The sequence below is a fragment of the Peromyscus maniculatus genome, chromosome 15 (assembly GCF_049852395.1).
Source record: "Peromyscus maniculatus bairdii isolate BWxNUB_F1_BW_parent chromosome 15, HU_Pman_BW_mat_3.1, whole genome shotgun sequence".
Classification (NCBI taxonomy): Eukaryota; Metazoa; Chordata; class Mammalia; order Rodentia; family Cricetidae; genus Peromyscus; species Peromyscus maniculatus.
The window spans coordinates 41,691,631-41,712,317 of NC_134866.1; the positions used below are offsets into that span (position 1 = coordinate 41,691,631).

Here is a 20,687-nt window from a genome sequence, read left to right on the forward strand (position 1 = left end):
AATAATTTCTGCTTCAATCATGTCTTAACCATCTCCAAGGAAAAATAAAACAGGTGTTGAAAAACTCTTTTTCTTAATTTTATTTTAAATAGTTATGGAAACATGTTATAGCCAAGTATCTCTGGTTCCAATAAGCATTTAGATTTGAAACTGTTGAAAATTTTAAAAAGTCCTCTCTGAGTTTGGTTTCTTAATTAATTAATTAACTAATTAATTAAGTGTGTGTGTGTGTGTGTGTGTGTGTGTGTGTGTGTGTGTGTGTGTGTGTGTGTGTGTACAGAGGTCAGAGGACAACTTCTACCATGTGAGAGCAGGAGCTGGAAGTCAGTTCATCAGCCTGGTGTTAAGCACCTTCACCTGCAGGCCATGAGAAGAATATTGTTCAAATTCAACCAACTCCTACAGGACTACCAGTTTTAGCAGGGTACCTGTGAATGAACAGATCTCCCCAGTTATTAAATGAACAAGGGGACTGGAAAGCTTTAATGTTTCCAATTACAAAGCCTCCAGTTTCCTGAGGATGTCTAAGGCCAGTTGCCCAGTGGTCACTCTTGTGAGGGCTCCCTTCCAGCATGCAGGAAGGCCACCTTCTTGCTGCCAGCTTACAAGGAGCCTCACCAAACCTATCAGATTAGGATTTCACCCACATGACCTTGGTGAGAGAGTGTGACCATACTAGTTTGGGGGCAACATAACTCAATCCTTAGTGTAAATAAAAATACATATCTTAACACAATTCATGAAAATGCATGTGGTATACCAACGTTTTTGTGTGTATCTAGCTGTGGGTTCTTGTATGTTTTCTTCAGTAACGAACTACAGAGTAATGATGAGCAGGAAGGATGAGAAAAAGGGGGCTGAAATAGTCCATGGTCACCACTCCATTGATGAACTGATGTTCTAGAGATACAAGATGTGAAGCCCTCTGATGATTTTCTATACTCCAGAACTTCTCACTGTGTGAAAATCTCCATTGCAGAGCATAGTTCTTACAAACGCTCATTGCCCAATCAACCTGTCCTTTGAAAGCCAAGACTATTGTATCTTTGTGTTTAACATAAGAAAGGGGGAAATAATCTTCAATATTAAATAGTATAAAAATTCTAATCAGTTTCAGGGTGGAATATCGACCCCTCTGACATTCTCCTTACAGGCTCACTTTAGAATTTAGCCACCAAATGCTCAGCACCGTTAAGTTTTACTCCTTTCAAAATTTCATATACACGTATAGATAGATAGGCATTCACATTTGGGAGGCAACAATTCTAAGTTTTAAAAATCATCATTATAAAAAGCATCATCCTGGTGACGACTGCAACTTGAATGTTCTACTTTCCCCACAGACAGACAGACAGACAGACACACACACACACATACACACACACATACACACATCACAGTCTCCACAGCCACTTTTAGCTCAGACACAAAGAGGAAACCCTCACACCAAGACCCCTTAGACCCTCATCAGTCTGTGCTTCTCTCTGAATGTAAATCTCTAAACGCTGAGGTTTCACCTGTGGCCTGGTTTAAACCCAGCTTTTCAAAGGGTGGGGGACAAAATGCAAATATCTTTTTAGCACATGCAAACCAGTCAAATTTTTCATGAAGTGACATTTTAAGAAAATAAGGAAGGGCTGATGAAGAACGGGGCACATTAAAAGACCTAGGTTCAAGCTACTTTTGCCCTTCGGATTCCAGCAGAATGGCTACCTTTGTTGAAAATAAGGGAAAGAGAAGAGAATGGTGCTACATACTTTCATATTTTAGAGCAAAATATCCGAGGGAAACATAAAGGGGATTATGTAAGCAAGGCAGTCTAAGAGTTCCGATTCACACAATGCATTGCTTTTTCCAAGTAGTTATGTTTGACAATGGGGCTTAATTTATCAAGGAAGAAATAACCAGGCTGTCTCTCTACTGTCAAGAGAACAAATCAAAGAATTGTTTTTCACCAGCAATGCCCTCCAATTATAACAGCAAAAGAAAGGAAAGAGAAAAGCTCATGTACTCTGCTGGGTGTTTGTGTAGCAAATACCCAGTGCCACTGTGGCTATTTAAACAATTGAGGCTCATGGAGCTGGGGGGGCTCCTAATGCAATTGGAGGCAATTCAATGGTGCACTTTAATTGTTAAATGCCTCTCTTCGACGTCTTATGCTATGGGGACTGAGTGCTCATTTGACTAACTAGTTTCAGGGGTGGTTGTGCAAGAATCAATTGTGCTCTGGCCGGCCTCTGACAATGAAATGAATTCAAATGTATTTAAATGGGATGTGTATTTTTGCTTCAGGTCAAAAGTTTTTCCCTGAGAGAATACCTTCAATTTACACTTAAAACCAAAGGTGTATGTGTGTATGTGTGTGTGGGGGGGGTATTTTTCTGACTTAGTTTCTTTCAGGAATTCATTCAAAGTGTATATGAATGTTGTCCCTCTTCTTCACTAATGAGTTTATAGGAATTGGTTCTCTGAGCTGTCAAACTTTCATAATAGTCGTAATGCAGGACTACAATCATGTATGTAGAACTATGGTTTCCGCACAGTATCTAATGGTTGTTTAGTGCTACTGAAGAGAACAGAGTGTTTCTGTTCCAAGGGAGGAAAATGCTTCAGAAAAGGTTCATCAGTCTGGTTGTTCTTCATTATTCAACAAAGCTTCCTTAGAAATGTGCTCCAACATAAGGGAGGAGGGAGGGGTGTGTGGAATTAGTCTGACAGCCAGCCAGATGACTAAGTTACCTACATGGAACAGGAATCCCCACACAGGCCCTGTTTATCCCATAACCGGGGGTTTACAGGACCCAAGGAGCTCAAGTCACTCTGTCTCTTCTTTGGGAGGAGTCTCAACTCAGGAAATCAGGAAGTCTTCCAGGGGGACCACTGGCCATGGGCCAAGGGACTACATGGGGCAAGAAGGGTGGGAAACGTAAGCCCTTAGGAAGGTCTTGTGCCAATGGCCTTAGTGAATGGACATGTTAGTCTCAGGCTCTGTAGCCAAACCTTCCCGGGGGTTGGTAAGGCCTGCCAGGACATAGTATATTTCAGAATGGGAGCATATTCTTACCTCCCAGGCAGCTGCTGATAGAGTGGCTGGGTGGGTCAGACTATTCTGGGGCTCCTCTAATCTTAGAGATCTGGAGACTCACAGAGGGGTGGAGGAACAGATAGTACGTTTAGCTGGGCCACTGCAGTGATACTGATTTCCTTCACAAAACATCCAGAGGCTGTCACTTAAAGGGGTCTATCTAAAGTTATGTGTTGTTTTGAGGAGAAAAGCGCCACAGAAAGAACAATTACTTGGCCCACTGTTCTGCTCTGATGCTGTTCTCCATGCCTGTCTGAAAGGGACCATAAGCGGCCACTGTTCTTGTACACTTCTGTATGCAGCAGGAGAGTACTCACACTGCCATGCCCATGTCCCCAAAGTCCCATCTTTCTATGGAAGGTTGGGTTGGTCCTGTTAGGGGGACAAAGGGCTAATAATGCTCAGTGACCCTGCAAAGATTTGAAGATGATATTGCCTACCTGCCAAGGGTGTGGCACCATGTTCTGGCAAACAGGACTGCAACTGATTTCACTTGTCCAAGCAAATTCTTAGTGTGTAATGGGAGTTGAAAAACATCATCTTGGAAGCTGCTAAAGGGACAAACATGATATGAAAATGATTGGGTGGGAGAGGTCATATTTATGAATCCTCAGTGAGGCTGTTTTATGGTTCGAATATTATTGCTTTGGCTAAATGTCTGAGACGATGTATACACGGATTTTAATGAAACAAATGTACGAAACCTGAGAAAGCAATTCCCTGCCATTACAGAAGATATGTATCTTGGGTATTCGGTGCGTCCAATGATCAGGCCACCAGTCACTTTGGGGGAAGAGAAGTGACACCCTACGATGTGCATTCCCTGCAGAGTAAGGGGACCAAAAACAACAATGTGGACGCAGTTTTAACTCCACGATTTCCAGAGGGCTTAGCAAATGCATGGGGACCAAAACGTGCACATCTGCCAATATTTAAGTGGCTTCCCGTCCAGCGGGCCACATCTATCATCTTACTGTACTCCCACTGACCTTGCTCTCTCACTCTCGGCTAAAGTTTAGAGTAACAGTATTTTAGCGGTGGTCTGAGGACAAGTGTTCCGTATGGAAATGGAGAAGGCGTGCTGATGAGATCTGACATGGATCATGATCCTCGAATGTGTGATCAGTTCCCCTTACTGAACACATCCACCGAAATACAGGCTGGTGATGAATATGACAGCTGATACTTTTAAGGGGAAAGATGGGTCCTTCATCACAAACAGTTGAATGAGACCTGGCTTAAAACATACACTGTTCTGAAATCCCCTTTCAGCTATTCACATATTGACCATCTCAGAACTAAGAAGGGTCAAAATGTTTTAACTTGTGCTCTTAAATGCAGAATAAGGGTGTTCTTGAAATTTCCATTCGCCTCTACTGGATGCTCAGTGCCCGTGGTGGCAGCCATGGCTTTGGACAAAACAAAAGCCCTGACAAATGTTGGACGAGGAAGGTTACTAATAACTACAACTTCTTAGAGTTCTGAGGCTTGGACACCATAGCTCCACTTCAACACCGGGCCTCAGGAGCTCATATGGCTCAGGTCTAGTGAACACTTGAACAGGTTCAATCTTAGGGGTCACAGGCACTTTCCTGAGGCTTCTCTAATTGCTCCTTAGTTCAATTTTTTTTTTAAGTGCAAACACCCTTATTCTGATCACAGGAACTTTAGAACTTGAGGGAGGAGTGTTAAGATATGAAGCTTTCAAGACACACAGACAATAAAAAAGGCTATTAAACAAGAATAATCTCCATGTATTTTGTAGCAGCTTAAACATCTGTTTATAAGATGTAAGTTTTAAAAAAAAACATTTTGATGTGTGTGGGATGTATGCGTGTATACACATGTGTACGAATGTGTTCACCTATGCATGTGCATAGTTGTGCCAGAAGTTGACATCAAGATGTCTTTTTCTATCACTGCCCACCTTTTTTTTTTATTTTGGATACAGGACCTCCAGCTGAACCTGGTGCTTTCCATTTGGCTAGACTGGCTGGCACTGGCTGGCTAGTGCGCTCCCTGGATTTGCACATCTCTGTTCCCTTCCCCAGCACTGAGGTTACAGGTGCATGCTGTTACACCTGTCTTTTATGAGGGTGCCAGGGATCTGAGCTCAAGTCCTCACGCTTTCACAGGAAGCCACCCCCTGAGCCACCTCTCCAGCCTAAGATGTGGATTTTATCAGGTTTTTGATTGACAGTAACAGTTGACTTCCATTGTAATGTATTTTATAAACTCTCCAGGAAGCACAGTATATGTGTGGGAGACATGGGGGTGGGCGAGACAAGCAGAAAATTAGACTGTGCTCTACTTAGAGTTAGTTAGCTGCAATAAAGACTCTGGAAAAGCATGCCAATTAGACACAAATGCACAAACTTGCCCAATAAGCTAAGAATAAAGGAAATCAGAATGGGTTAAAGAAAAGTAAGGCCAAAATATAAAAATAAAAAAGCCAGGCGGCGGTGGCGCACGCCTTTAATCCCTGCACTTGGGAGGCAGAGCCAGGCGGATCTCTGTGAGTTCGAGGCCAGCATGGTCTATGGAGTGAGATCTAGGACAGGCACCAAAACTACATGGAGAAACCCTGTCTTGAAAAACCAAAAATTGAAGAGAAAGAAAGAAAGTAAAGAAAAGGCAAGTAGCTTATGATGAGCAGGGGCTGGCCTTCATTCTTCTGAATTTGGGCTTGGTTGGCATAAAAACAGGAATTAAGTTTTATAGAAAGGAGGCTCAGCAGTTAGGTGAACTCGTCCAGGGGACCCCGGTTTGATTCCCAGCACCTACATGGTAGCTACCAACCACCTGTAACTCCATTCCCAGGAGATCGAAGCCCTCTCCTGGCCTCAACAAGCACTGAATATGGGGGGGAGAAGGGGTGTTGGCAAACATGCGGGTAAAACCCTCAGGCTCCTAAAACTCAATATAATCTTCAAAAGAAAATCCCGATAAGCGGTTGACTTAATGATGTAAACACAAGGGGACAAAACATGAAACTGTGGCAGAAGGAAGAGGCATTTACATATACACAGTCAACACCTGGTTTTGCTGCCTTTTGACACAGGGTCTTGATGTGGAGACCAGGCTAGCCTCCCTCAGATAGCAATCCTCCACCTCTGCCTCCTCTGTGCCCGGATTATAGGCACCACGCACCACCAAGCCCAATGGTCACTTCTTCCACAGGCATGTAATTTTCATGGCTTTTAGGACTTCTTTTAACTTATACATGGGACTGGTGGGGACTGGGGCTACAGTTCGGAGTTTCTAAACTAGACCACGGAGCTGAGCTACTTTAGCAATTCCGAGCGCCAGATCTCGTCCTCAGCAATAACCTCAAAAAGCATGTTGGGTTGGATTTTTGAATTCCTGATTTCTGAAAGTGGTACCCTGGGTTTGGAGAGCTGCAAGGAATGGCAGAGGTGCTAGACCCCAACTGTATTTGCCAAAAGCATTCCAGTCTGCTCTAACACAAGCATGTGACCTGTTTCTGTGGGCACCGAGCACTTTCACACAGGCTGGGAAGGAAGAAGCGGTCAGGAGTTATGCTACCACGGCCACAGGTAATAGAGACGGAACTAAGTGGCGCAAAAGAGCAATGAGCAGAATTGTGATACCATTTGGGGCATGATTTGATTGGTCATACAGCCACAGAAATACGATGCAGAGGCTAAAAATGTCCCGGGAGGATAGCGGGATACTCTGCCCACTATCATGACTGCTTTAAAAAAAAAAAAAAAGCAGAGGGGGAGACAGAGATGTAGAGATAATGGAGCCGGACGCAACAAGATCAAGAGGAGAAACAAATGAATTCATAACCGAGGAACTGCAAAGAAAAAGGAAGATGTGATGAAACATGGGACTGTGGGGCAGGCAGAACTTGGACAGCTATGCAGAGTGGAATGGCGGGGGTGTGAGCAGAGGGATTTACAAAAACCCCTTAGGACTGCACTAGAGAAGGCAGAAAGACAGGTGAATACTCAGTACTTTAAATGAAACGGACCCATATTGGACCAGTGTGTGCGTGTGTGTGTGTGTGTGTGTGTGTGTGTGTGTCTGTCTGTCTCTCTATGTGTGTGAGAGTACGCCCAAAAGTACACACTGCGGTTGGGGCATCCATGTTTCTTCAATCCTTGCTCCACTGCCTACTGTGAAAATGTTATGGCCAACATTGCCAAAGCTGCACAGGCAGATCCATGGCAGATGCAAAAGGGAATGCGGGTCTTCATCCGTTCTTGTACAACGCCACCGTGTGACTCACAGTTACACTGTAATTCTGGCTTCTAAGTGGACGGGAAGCTTCCCGAGAGCCAGGGATTGCCGATGCGGGAGCCTGGCCTTGTGTTCCTCAAACTGGAGGGGGCCCGTGAATGTCTGGAGAGTCAAGATGTTCTTAAGTAGTGCTTTTGCCCAAGAACTCCAAGAATCAAGTCAGTGATTAAGGAAGAGACAACCCCAAGATAGTACAAGCAGCAAATCCAGGGTGGGCACAATGACCTACAAAATGTGTGGTCGGAAGGCATGTCCTGAGGACAGAGAGGCTCCTGGAGAGCACTGTGTGAACAAAATTGAAACACTTCCACGAAACATATCATTCACAAGGAGCAGGACCCTATGGCAATGATTACCTGAAACCATCAGAACCTCAAAATGCCCTCAGTTTGGTAAAGCACATTACAAAGAACTTTGCCTTTGGCCTACCACACTTTTTTGGGAAGCTGTCAGGGCCCACTAGAGGCCACGACTGAATTCCCAGCCCCAGTAACGAAGCAAGTAATTACTATCAACCCTTGTGGTATCTATTAACTTTTCTTCAACTGCGCTTTGTCTCTCTAATTAGACTGTGTTAATTAAGGGTAGAAAATTTCTGACAGTTTATCTTTAGTCATCACAACTCATACTATGTTAGGGTGATTAAATGTTAGGCAATAAAAAAATCTATCACATTAATAAGTTAGTATTAGTAAGGAGAACCATGTAATCCTCCTGATAATTATATAAATTTATACTTCACAATACAAAGGAACATCTAGTCTATAAAAACAAAAAAATAAAATAAAATAAAAACTCCTGACCTGCCACTAGGTTAAAGGCGTCTATTAAATGAGTAAAGACCATGCAGGATGATTCTGTTCTTCCCAGCTACAAGGAGAAAGGCGTACCTGATCACCAGCAGGACTCCAAGCCCTCCTGGAGAAACCAGTTAATGTAGGAAGATGAGAAAACTACTTCAAGAGTAAGATAGAAAAAGAAGGAAAGAAACTTCCCTTTGCAATGAAATTAGTACTTGACATTAATATCAATATACAGTAAACCACAGGGGTCCAGCAAGCTTACTGGCTGTAAGTCAATATAAAATGCAAACATTGAATTTATCAGAAAAAAAAAAGGGTCACAAAATGTCATACTAGACACAAAAGCTGGTTAAAAATTTAAAAGGTGACTAATACCAACCATCAACAAACACTTGCACAAAAGGAAATTCTTACCTAACTTTAGAAAAACGTCTCAAGTTCCTAGCAGGCTTGGCTTTGCGTACTCGGCATTTTACTGAGAAATGACTTTATGAATTTGTCAGACTCACTCAGAAATGTCCTTAGCAGCAGTGATTACAATAACCAAACAATACATAACGTAACGTCCATCAGCACCAGAATGGAGAGATACATTATAATATAAAGAATATTATACAACAGCAAAGGAAGAAGCACAGTTCCAGAATCAATCATGGATGAATCTCTAACAGGTGATGATGGACAAAATCAGAAATCCGTATTGATGACTAGCATTTACCACGCTCAAAACAGGGACCATTTTTTTTTTTTATAATCTATGACTTGGAGGTGGATATAAGCGCTGCCGACATATAAAAAGCAGAGAAATGGGGAGCACAAAGTTCCGGAGAGTTGTTGCTTCTGGGTGGAAGAAAGGACTCTGTACAAATGAGAGAAAAGATAACGGAATCCTGGTGGTGGTCTAGATGCCCTTTGGTATTTCTATACCTAGGGTCTACCCACCTATCTACTGTGTGTTACATGCATGTACATGGTGTGCATGTGGAGGATGGGGAACAGCTCCCTTTTTACTTACTATGTGGCTCCTGGAGACTGAACTCAGGTTATCGACTGGTAGCAAGCATCTTTACCTGCTGAGCCATCTTGGTGGCCTGGTGATCTGGTTAATAATGTGGTGAGGACACTGGCATTGCCTTTAATACCAGTCTTTAAACTACATGTATATACGTTCAATATATTTTTTTGTTTTGTTTGTTTTTTTGAGACAGAGTTTCTCTGTGTAGCCTTTGTGGTCCTGGGAACTCACTCTGTAAACCAGGCTGGCCTCGAACACAAAGAGATCCCCCTGCCTCTACCGCCCGAGTGGTGGGATTAAAGTCGCGCGCCACCACTGCCTAGCATGTTCAATACATTTTAATGTTTTGTTTTGTTTTTTTGCTTTTTTAGTATTTCATAGGTAAGAAAGAAGGAATGAAAACGGGGGAAAGAAACGATGAGAGGAAGTTATAAAATCTTCAGGGTGCTGAGAAAAGTCAAGGGCATCAGCACAGGCCTTCTTTTGATTAAGAACACGCTGCTGGGAAGACAGGGGAGCAATTTAACCACAGAGGCTGCGAGGAGACAGTGTGGGCTGAGGTCATGTTCCCTTCCCCAAGTCATGAGGCATCTGTCCTCACGCAGCCGCTTTCGAGCTGAGAGGCAGGGCTGGAGACACTGGCCGAACAAGAGTTTCACTAGATGAAATTTCCTCTAAAATTTTTAAGTACTAGGTTGGAAATCAGAGGGATCCATTTCCACATTTCTTCAATTATCAGCAATAAAACAGGAATATGTATCCAACCACAGGGGAAACTTATTCCTTTGGACATTTTGTAAGCCTGAAAGATACTTCTTTTCTTTTCTTTTTTTTTGGAGGGTGAGGGGTACTACTTTACTGTAGGATTATCTACCAACAATAGATTCAAATTCAAACTGCCCTATTGAGAGGCCAAAAAAAAGGCAATTAAAGTGCCAACACTCCGGAGACTAGCCAAACAACCTTTTGGCAAACGCTAATATAAATGTTTTCATAGCCTATACAGCCTATGTTTTTCAATGCCACTATTCACATTCCATAGTTACGCACAGCTCTGTGTCCAAAGAGACTGTATACTTCTCACACTGCAAAGAGATGGACACTCCTCAACATGCGTGGGGTCAGGAGGGACACTTGAGGCTTGGAAGCTCCAATGTGGTGGGGCTTTGGCCATCTCCACACAGGAGGTGAAGAAAGGTGGGGCATGAGCCGGATGAGGAGAACACACCCAGAGATGGACTGCAAAGCATCTGCTCTGGCAAACCCAGTTGTGGGTCTTCTCCTGGACCAGCAAGACTCCATCTGCTACCGGAAGCTGACTGTGCCCCAGGTGGTGTGTCCACACATCAAATGACAGCTGTACTCATGCCACAGAGAAAGGCAGACACATGTTGGCACAGTTCTTCAGGGCATTTTTTTTTTTTTTTTTAAATTTAAGGGCTGAGCAAGGCTTGAGATGAGGAAATGGGGAAGCAGAAAAGATGAGAGGGTGATGAGGCCCTTCTGGTCCCAGCTAGGGAATCTAGGTCACGCCTCTAGAACAGGCGTCTGATGGGTAGCCATCGACGATGGACTGGTGCCAGCCTCTGCCTTTCTGGGCTTGCCAACCCTTGGCAGGGATTCTGGAAAACAAGACATCCCAAGTCAGAGACATTTCCGCACATTCCTCTCCCTCCCAGGCTCTAGCTGCTTACATATGGCTAATGGGCCAGAACTGAAAATTCTGTTAAAAGTAACACTAAGCCATGACTCTATACATATATGTATAGCCCAGAGCCTTTGGGTCTGCAGTAGACTTAACATGGGAGTGTCTTTATAGTATCCTACATAGCATATCTACCTATACATAAAGTGAGATCCCACACCTTCCTGGTATTGGAACATCTGGCTTTAGAGTCCTTGCACAGATCCTTCAACGACGAAGATGCATGGTCTGAAGAGGAGACACTATGCACAATGGCTACAAAGGAGGTGCATAGTGACTGCCGAATAAGGGAATTCATGGACAGATAGAACAAATCCCTGAATTCGTAAGTAAATAGCTGACCCAGCACTATATAATTTATTTTACAACAGAAAAAAAAGAAGCAATTGCATAAGTGTATAACTTAGTGGTAGAGTACTTGCCTACTTGCCTAACATTCATGAGGCCTGGGGCTCAATCCCCAATGATATATATATATATGAAAAATAAATGGTAAAAACCATGCAACATGTATAGCTCACATGCCAGAACCCATGAGACCATTTCCACAGAAGAAATGAATAAACACAGCACTTCTCAAGGTGACCTAGGGCACATAGCCTATCAACCTGTTATGCCTGCATTCTTCCTTAAAGGATTTTTGTCCATCAAGTCTATGTCTTCTGCCTTTCAGATGTCATGCTACACAGGAGGAGGCCGAGTTTCAGAGGGACCTCTTATGCCTTAGGTCCAACCCTCCTCTCGTGGATCTTCTTCATACCACTCTTGGTTCTGTCAAATCTTCCATCAACACAAATGACATTCTAAGTGTTATCATTCCAACACACAGTGCTTTTTCCTACATGCCACACATCATGATGTTTAAGTGTCGTCGACTGGAAGACAGGCTCCACCTACTTTTGGAGCATCTTTCAGAAGTCTTACAGCGTTGGACTCTCCCCTTCAACATGTGCATACATCACAGGTACATTTGCACGGAGATGCATAAAGGAAGTATAAAGGACGCGCAGCAGACAAACGCAGGTTACGCTTTGATGTTAACGACACAGCTTTTCACTGTCCAGAAGTCATCACCGAGAAGGGAGTCTACTTTTGCATGTAGAGTGCTCGCAGAACTCGGGTCCAGGGAACGCGCTCTTTGCTAAGGTGAATTCTCCATCGCTAACCTCCAACATGAAACATCCCGGCACTGAGCTGGAAGCCTGGATCAGGGTGTGCTCTAGAACCTGACAGGGATAAGCACTCGAGAGTGCAAACCAGGTGCCTCACGTGTGATCTGGCCCTGGGGCTGAGCTATCGCGAAGTCTGCTGTTCTCCTGGCACACACTTTGGCGGCCATTCCTCATCTCCCTACTTGAGAACGCTCTTCCGCACAAATACAGGGCTGGTATTTTGGTGGATGTTCTAAAGCAGCGATTCTCAACCTGTGGGTCACTACCCCCTTTGGGGGTAGGGGTGGTGGTGGTGGTGGTGGTTTGCATATCAGATATTTACATCACAGTTCATAACAGCAGCAAAATTACAGTTACGAAGTAGCAACAAAATAATTTTATGGTTGGGGGTTGGCACAGCATGAGGAACTGGATTAAAGAGGGTCGCAGTGTTAGGAAGGCTGGGAACCACTGTTCTACAGCAATAATGCCAGAGCAAAAGAAACATGTGAGGGTCTCCACGAGAACAGGGCTTCCCAACAGCGTCTGCTGATTTGAGCTCCTTTTAAAAGAAAAATTCGTTTCTAAGATTTGATTGTAGGGGTAGAGATGTTTTGCCTATGTGTGTGTTTGTGCACTCTGTGTGTCTGGGGCCTGTGGAGGCAGGAAGAGGGCATCAGATCCCCTAGAACTGGAGTTACAGATGGTCGTGAGCATCCATGGAGGTGCTAGGAACTGAGCCCTTGTCCTCTGCAAAAGCAACACGTGCTCTTAGCTGCTGAGCCATCTCTCCGGCCCCACTTGAGCTCTTTCATGAATATGAAAGTGATCTCTGAAAACCTATAAAAATAACTTTAGATTATTATTGCCTCCCAAGTATCAGTATATATCATATTCAATTTCCCATTGCTGGGAAATTGAGACTGTATTGTGATAAACATCTAAGGCCTATTTGATTTTAAATACAGTTTACACAGGTGCACATGTACAAACACACACACACACACACACACACACACACACACACACACATACACTTTTTTTCCCAATTCCATATCCTGACATGTTTTCACCATATTCCCAGGATGAAGGTGGATGTAGCATTTAGCATTTATTCTGTTAAACAATGAGGGAGACTCTCAGGCCATCCTGGGTGAGTAGACACATTTTCTGGCAGTTATCATCTGCTTAGCAAATGCCATACTAGTTCATTGTGACAATCACCACGTGTATGATCATCATACAGTCACCTGACCTATATGATCAGGCCACGTCTAGTGTTCCTAAGAACTTTGCTTGGATTGTCTTGAAATCGCCCTGTTCTTCCAATACATAAGTGTACTTCCATTTCTGAAGGGGCAAAGGGTAAAAAGTTCTACTTATGCAAGCATGCCAAGAAACACATGGGCTATGAATAAAATTATAATACTAAAGATTCGAAATTCAAGAATAAAATAAGAAAATTTTCATCTACAGTCCAATATATTAAAAAAAAAAATGTAGACTACACAAAGGTAAAACACCAGTAGTTACAACAGCAAAGTACTAGGGCAGATAATCCAGACAGGGAGTTTTAATACTAACACTATCTCAATGGTTCATTTCTTCCATCTCTAGCTGTGAGCGCCTGTCACCTGTAATGAAGCAAACTATTCTAAAAAGTCCCCCGTTGGAACGCTGCATGGCAGGGCACAGTCTGATTTACTTGTTACTCACTCCACAGTAGACACGGCTCACTGTGGTCCAAAGGCAGTAGATGGAGCCGTTCCATGAGTGTTTAGTGAGCACCCACTGTGTTTAAGGAGTATTCATGATGCCGAGAACATAGCAAAATCCAAAGCCAAAATTCCTGTCCAGTGAATCCTTGCTCTCTTCGAGCGGCACACAGCCTTCTTAAAAAGAGCCACTGTTTTTGGAAGAAAGATACGGAGTTGCTATATGGTTGAAAGAAATCAACAGTGGTATGAAGTCAAGACTCAGAGTTCTGCTGTGAGCTAAGAGACATTTTCTGATGCTCTGTTCCTCGGCCATTAAGCTGGGAACATCCTATAGGAAGAGTCAGTAAGTTGATCCACCATCCAGCCCATCTTTCCTTCATTATATTACCTGGGTGCCAGGGGCTATTTAGTAAGGCACCAAAACGTGCAAATGTTACCTTTAAAAAACAAAAAAACAAAAAACAAAAAACAAAAAAAACAAAAACCTCAGAGTTATTTGTTTCTGATTTGAACCTTGTATTTAGACCATTTATAGTTTTCTTTAGAGTGACTAGTACCAAAATGCGGCACGTGGCTTTTGTCTCTAGACGTTTTCTTAAGGTGTGGCTTCAGAGCCCAAAGACCCTCTCCCACTTCGCTTTCACTGGGTAGAATTTGTTAAGCAATGAGTGAACCCAGAAGTGAGTGGAGTCAGAGCTGCGGGCGGGCGGGCGGGCGGGCGGGGGACGGCTAGAGCACTCTAGGAGGAAGTGGGTGTTTACAGCAATGGCTGGAGGTGTCACCAGCTCTCCAGGGCAGATGGGTGTTATTTCTAAAAACAAAGATGGACAGGACAGTGAGTGAAGCCCAACTCGGCAGACTTCCCCCAGCACTGGAACACAATAGCCACTCTGTTTCACAGTATAGAAAACTCATTTGGCTTAGTTTCTTCAATATATTACACTCATTTCCATTGAGCAGGTTTATAAAAAAAAAAAAAAAAAGGGCCCATCTGCAAATTGGCAGCTGGGATCTATCCAAGTAGCAGGACACATCCAAAGAGAAAACACTTGATTCGAGACTTCAAAGTCAAAAGAGAAAATTAAATTACATTTCAGAAATCAAATTAATAAAATATTTTTGTTTTTTAAAAATTCAATGATATGAGACTGTTGTATTGAAGCTTTAAAAAGCCTATGATTTGAAATCCAAAGGCTTGGATTTAGGTCTGTAGTTGGCTCTTGCATAATTAATGACTTCGTTTCTATGGATCTTGGGTCTTCACTGTGAAGTAGATGTGGAAATAAGAGCATACTTCTCAGTCTAGCAAAGGAAATGACCTGATGTGTGTGAAGCACGCCTCCCGCTATCCACGCGCTAATTCATGCTACCTCCAGTCCCTCTGTGGCCCCACGGCACTCTCTATAGTATTTCTAAAGGCTCTACTCATGAGGAAAAATGATCTGTCCCAGGTAGGTGACTCGAAGAAGGGATGCCCTTGTCTTTCCTTGTACCTCTTTTCGTAGTGTACATAGTAAATGTGCAAAGACTACCAGTCGGGAGACAAACACACGCTTTTATTAAATACATAATACAAGTCTAAAAACACAAATGCGGGTTTGAAATCCTGAACAAAGGCGTTTTTCATCTCTGAGGAGGCCTCTTTCAAAAGTTATAGATAAGCGGGCCTATAGACAAAAATCAAAGCTTCCATAGCTAAGTTTTCTGTAGATTGGTCACTATCTAGCGTATGTTTATCCACTCAACAGCATTCTCTTTAGGACAGCTCAAACCCCCAAATCAGGACTGTAAGAGCAGGCCACTCTATTTCGGACACCCTTGTAGCACAAAGTAAATATTTTACCTTACATACGTTATAGCACCCACGCAAGCACTAACCATGAAGCTTGATAAAACGGCACTCTAGTCAGTGACATACTGTTTTTCTTGGCTTCTATATTTATCTCACACACAATGTTTTACAACCTGTGTGTGTGTATATACACATATACATATATATACACAAATACACACCAGCATCATACACGTATATGTACATATTGAATTTCAAACAAAAGCCTGTACCACCAGATACTCTTTTTTTTGGGTGGGGGGTTCAAGACAGGGTTTCTCTGTGTAGTTTTGGATCTCGCTCTGTAGACCAGGCTGGCCTCGAACTCACAGAGATCCACTCAGCTTTGCCTCCTGAGTGCTGGGATTAAAGGCATGTGCCCACTGCCTGGCCAGCAGAAGAGGGATTGTATTGGTTAGTCTTACACATATGGTAGTGAGATAATAGCAGTATCATCAGCAACTGTAAGGTTTTCTTTCTCTTTTGTAGTATGAAGATCCCAAGGGTCCTTTTGGCTATGAAGAGAGAAAAGATTTAAGGTCACCATTAGGGCCATAATTACAGAAATGAGGTTAGTTTTGCTAAAGACTCTATTATCTTTCACCTAAAAGGTATAAATAGTGATCAGTCTGAGCTAGAAGAAGGAAGATTGTTACATCCTAGTTGGGCTTTATTCGTTATATTCTAGAAGGAAGATATGTAAGCCACACACCAACGCCCGCCCTGTGCAGATGGGAGCAGTTAAGAGCTACCTTCGGCTATAGAGAAATAAATCCCTAGATGCATACTCTCAGGCCATTTCCAAATGGGGACGATGGATGGGCTCCTCATTAAGGGTTGAACCCCGAGCTGGGAGTGCAGCAACCTTGTGTGGTTTGGCTTCTTTCACATCCAAGCTTGCTGCGAACCAGGCCAAGCATGGCAGGATGCTAAAGAACTGCAGCAGTGAAAGACTTGAGGGTCATATCATCATTTTATAAACAGATGCAAGATGGGAGAGGAAGCGACGGTGCTCTGTGCTGCAATTCAGAGGTGAGTGAAAACCGACTTGGAAATGAATGGAATTAATTTACAATTTCAGGGATCTGAACGCTTTCTAATACCGGGGGTTTTCCACTTTGCAGTTCCAGGACAACCCTGCTGCTGGCCTTTCCTGACCTGTTGTGAAGTAAATCAGGCACACTAATGTGGGCTAACAAGTCTTTCTCAGCCCGCTCCATCCCCCGGCCGTCCCTTTCTCCTCAGACATGCCTTTCTGCTCTGTCTCGCCATCCTGCCTCAAAGCCCACAAAATGGCCACTGTGGCTCCGCATTACTGCTCATTAGATCACAGGTTAGTCAAGTGGAACTGGCCGGGGTTCCCAAAGGAGAGCGATACTTCAAAAATCTGTCCATGTCAAATGAAGAAAAAAACCCCAAGCGTGGGGTCACCCAGATCAATGATCAAAAGAAACTGAGAATGAGGGAGGGGAAAAAAAAAAGCACACCCTCGTTTTTGTTAAACACACACAGGTCTGATTTATTAGCAGGAATAAAGAGATAGGATGAGCCCCCCCCCCCCCGCCCCCTCACACCCTGTTTTCAGTTTTAACAAAGTAATTTGCTTTAAGCCAGGTCCCATTGGCTGCTAAACTTCAGACTCTTAAAAAGGCTGCGACAAAATTCTTAAAATTTCCCTAAAAGAAAGCACATTCCAGGAAATCCAGTTTTTAGGAGGACTCTTACATGTTTCCAAAAACACTTGAAAAGCAATAAAAGTAATACAAAGTAATCCACCTTTAATGCTCGAGGAGATTCTATTTAAATGTGAATGAGCTGGTGCCACGTACACTCTAAAATAATCCCAGCAACCTCTCAGCCCTCAAAGAAACAAGCAAGCTGTCAATCACAGGCATGCAAGGCAGATTTCGGGCCTCAGGGAGGCCATCAGCCTCTGCAGGTGGCCCACACCTCTCCCACCGACTGCCACCATCATTCTGAGCCCTCTCAACAGAGCACATTTTACACCGGCTTTGGCAGTTGGGGGGGGGGGGGGTTAAGGTAATTTAACAGTACTGCAAATGTGGCCTGTCGAAATTGAACAGAATAGACTACTGGTCTACAACAAAATTTACTATCAGATTTCACAAGTTGGAAAAAAAAAAAAAAGCACAAGATTTTATTTTTCTGGTTTCTTCCTCAGAGAAAAGCACATTGGATCACCTAATGGTGAAGGAGAGAGAAAGTTTTGACAAAAATACTATTAATATATGTCTGAGTGAAACAAATACAGTGAACTCTGACAAAACTACAAGTTGTACAATGTCTTCAGTGTTCTTCTGTTCTTTGCGGAACTACCTTTCTTCCTTGTATTTGGAATGCAGTCTTTAAGAACACTCCAAAGTATACATGAAGTGTGCCTAACTTGAACATCTTTCTGTTTTGCTTTTGTGAATCTGAGGGACAGTCCTGAGGCATGGCCCCACAGCAGGCACAGTTCAGAGTTGACCTCCTGGACTCAGCACTGCCCCTGTCAGGAATGGGGAAGACAGGGCAGTGTGTGGAGTCCTTCATTAAGCCTTGTTCCTCACTATGAGACAGGGTCTAGGACTATCCCATTTTACAGATGAACAAACAAATTCAATGTCTGCCTGCGATTTACTCACCTGCTCAGTAGGAAGGACTTGAATCCAGAAGCCTGATTTCTTTTTGTTTTTAATTTATTTATTTTTATGTGCATTGGTGTTATGCCTGCATGTATGTCTGTGTGAGGGTTCAGGACCCTTGGAACTGAAATGGCAAAACAGTTGTGAGTTGCCATGTGGGTGCTGGGAATTGAACCCGGATCCTCTGAAATAACAGCCCTTAACCCCTGAGGCATCTATTTAGCCCCCAGAAGCCCAATTTCTGAGTCTCATCATCAGTCATCTCCAAATCCAAAGATGATTATCTATTAGGTTCAATGCTTTATCGTAGGTCCCAGTAACTTCAATTTTACGAGAGCAATTTTACTTGGGAAATGCTGGCATGTATACACAAGTAAACACATTCAAAGCTATTCAGCAGCAGCTTGTTTATGAACAGAAAAACCCAGAAACAGTTTAAATTTCATCAGTAAGGGAACGGATACATAAACACTTGTAGGGGAGGTCATGTCCTAGAATACACAGACTACCGAAAATGGATGAACCAAAACATTCACACCCCATATACATACTCTCAAACATGTAATTTGAAAGTATATTAAAATACATTGCTCACTTATTTTGATACAAAAGCATGAAGAACAATTTAACTGTCTGTGTTCTACTTCATGGCTGTTATCTCCTTATCACTGAAATCACTTGCACCTTACTTAGAAACATTTATGGGTAGTGAAGCATAAAAAGGTGTACTAGATAAGATATGTAACAACTTCAAGATGATGCCAGCTTTTATAAGAGTAAGGATGGAAAAGGTCAGGAGAGAGCCAAGGTATGAGCTTCAAAGTCCTCCTTTATGGTCAGTTTCTGGACAGAAAAGATCTGAAGCATGCTGTGTAAATGCTATCATTTGCTACGTCTACATGGTGGGTGGGTAAGTGTGCCCCTGATGTTCTTTTCTTCACTCATCTATATGTTTGATAACTTTCAGGACTGAAATCTGCCCACCTGAGAGTCACAGCTTCACATAATCACACACGAATCTTTCTTGCGAAATTAGAGATCAAGGCTCGTCTAAGCCCTCTCATGGGACTCAATAAGCTGCTTAAAGCCAAGCCTTGGTAACCAGAGATCAAACGCAATACCTTGAACCAACCATATCTCACTGTATCCATGCCTTTAAGATGATTATATTAATATATAGTCTACATTTCATTTTGTTGTTGAGCAAAATTCCATGAGATTGGTGTTTCCAACCTTTTGACATTCAAAATTTGGTAGCCAAATTGCTTTCCTGAAGACACAGTTGTAAAATTGGCAGAGTGCATGGGCAGAACAGAGAACCACTCTGCATTTGTCTGTCTTCCTTAAAATTTTGTGATTATTTTAAAAGATTACATAATATTCCATGGAACTCCAAATGAAAAGACATATATTTTCGACAGAAACTTAATTGACAGAGGAATGGATTAAGTTACCTCTTTAAGCTTACTTTTTAAAACTTACAAGTTTGTAAATAAACTTCAATGGCAGAAGTTCTTCTAAAACTAACCCCAATGAAAATAAATCTAGGAATTATATCCATATCACTCTCTTTAACACTTTAAAAGTATGATACTTTTATTTTCTTTGAGTAAAGGGTCTCACTATGTAATCCTGGCTGGCCTAGAACCCACTACATAGACCAAGATGGCCTTAAACTCAAAGAGATCCACCTGCCTCCACCTCTTGGGTGTGGAGATGAAAGGCATGCACATTAATGTCCAGCTTTGATGATATTTAATAGTGTGTTTTCTTCCAGCTGAGCATTACCATGGTTAAAGAATTATATGCTCACACACACAGGGGGAGAAAAAGGAATTATATGGCACATCCTAGCTTGAAGCCAACTAACTACTACTAATAAAAAGTTATTAGGATCTCTGTATTTCACTTTAACATATAAAGCTGTAAAGTTATAGAACTATATTGACAGTTTTATCAACAATGTCTATGGACTCATAGCCATAGTTAGTATAAATCTTTACTTTCTGTGTCTACATTACTTCCATTAATGCTGTCAATTACTAAAAGTATTCCACAAGATTTGGAATCATAAAAAGATTGCATTTTCCTCCCCCAAAAGAGAAAAACCTCATAGGATAGAGAAATCTTCATAATAAGAAAACAGACAGGCAGTGATGGTGCACGCCTTTAGTCCCAGCACTCGGGTGGCAGAGGCAGGTGGATCTCTATGAGTTCAAAGCCAGCCTGGTCTACAGAGCAAGTTCCAGGACAGGCAAGGCTACAAAGAGAAACCCTGTCTCGAAAAATAAAAATAAAAAAAGGAAAGAAAACAAAGAGGCTCTGTTAAGATGACAAGATAAAATTAAAAGCAATCACTAAAAATTAAAAACAAAACAAAACATGGGGCTGGAGAGATGGCTCAGTGGCTAAGAACATTTTCTGCTCTAGCACAGGGTATGGGTTCAGTTCCCAGCACCCAAACAGTC

The 20,687-nt window shown here is 42.7% G+C and overlaps 1 protein-coding gene across 9 annotated transcripts in view; it reads right to left on the reverse strand.

Annotated features, from left to right (window-relative positions):
- Arl15 (ARF like GTPase 15) overlaps positions 1-20,687 on the reverse strand; it is a 392,450-nt gene that overhangs the window by 161,497 nt on the left and 210,266 nt on the right. Inside the window, exon 5 of one of the 9 annotated variants that reach the window (XM_076551878.1) lies at positions 14,451-16,089. The exons of the other annotated variants lie outside the window; for them this stretch is intronic. Within the exon in view, the coding sequence (XP_076407993.1) occupies positions 16,030-16,089 (60 nt within the window). The 3' untranslated portion in view covers positions 14,451-16,029. Of the gene's footprint in view, positions 1-14,450; positions 16,090-20,687 lie in introns of those variants that run through there. 9 annotated transcript variants of the gene reach the window in all.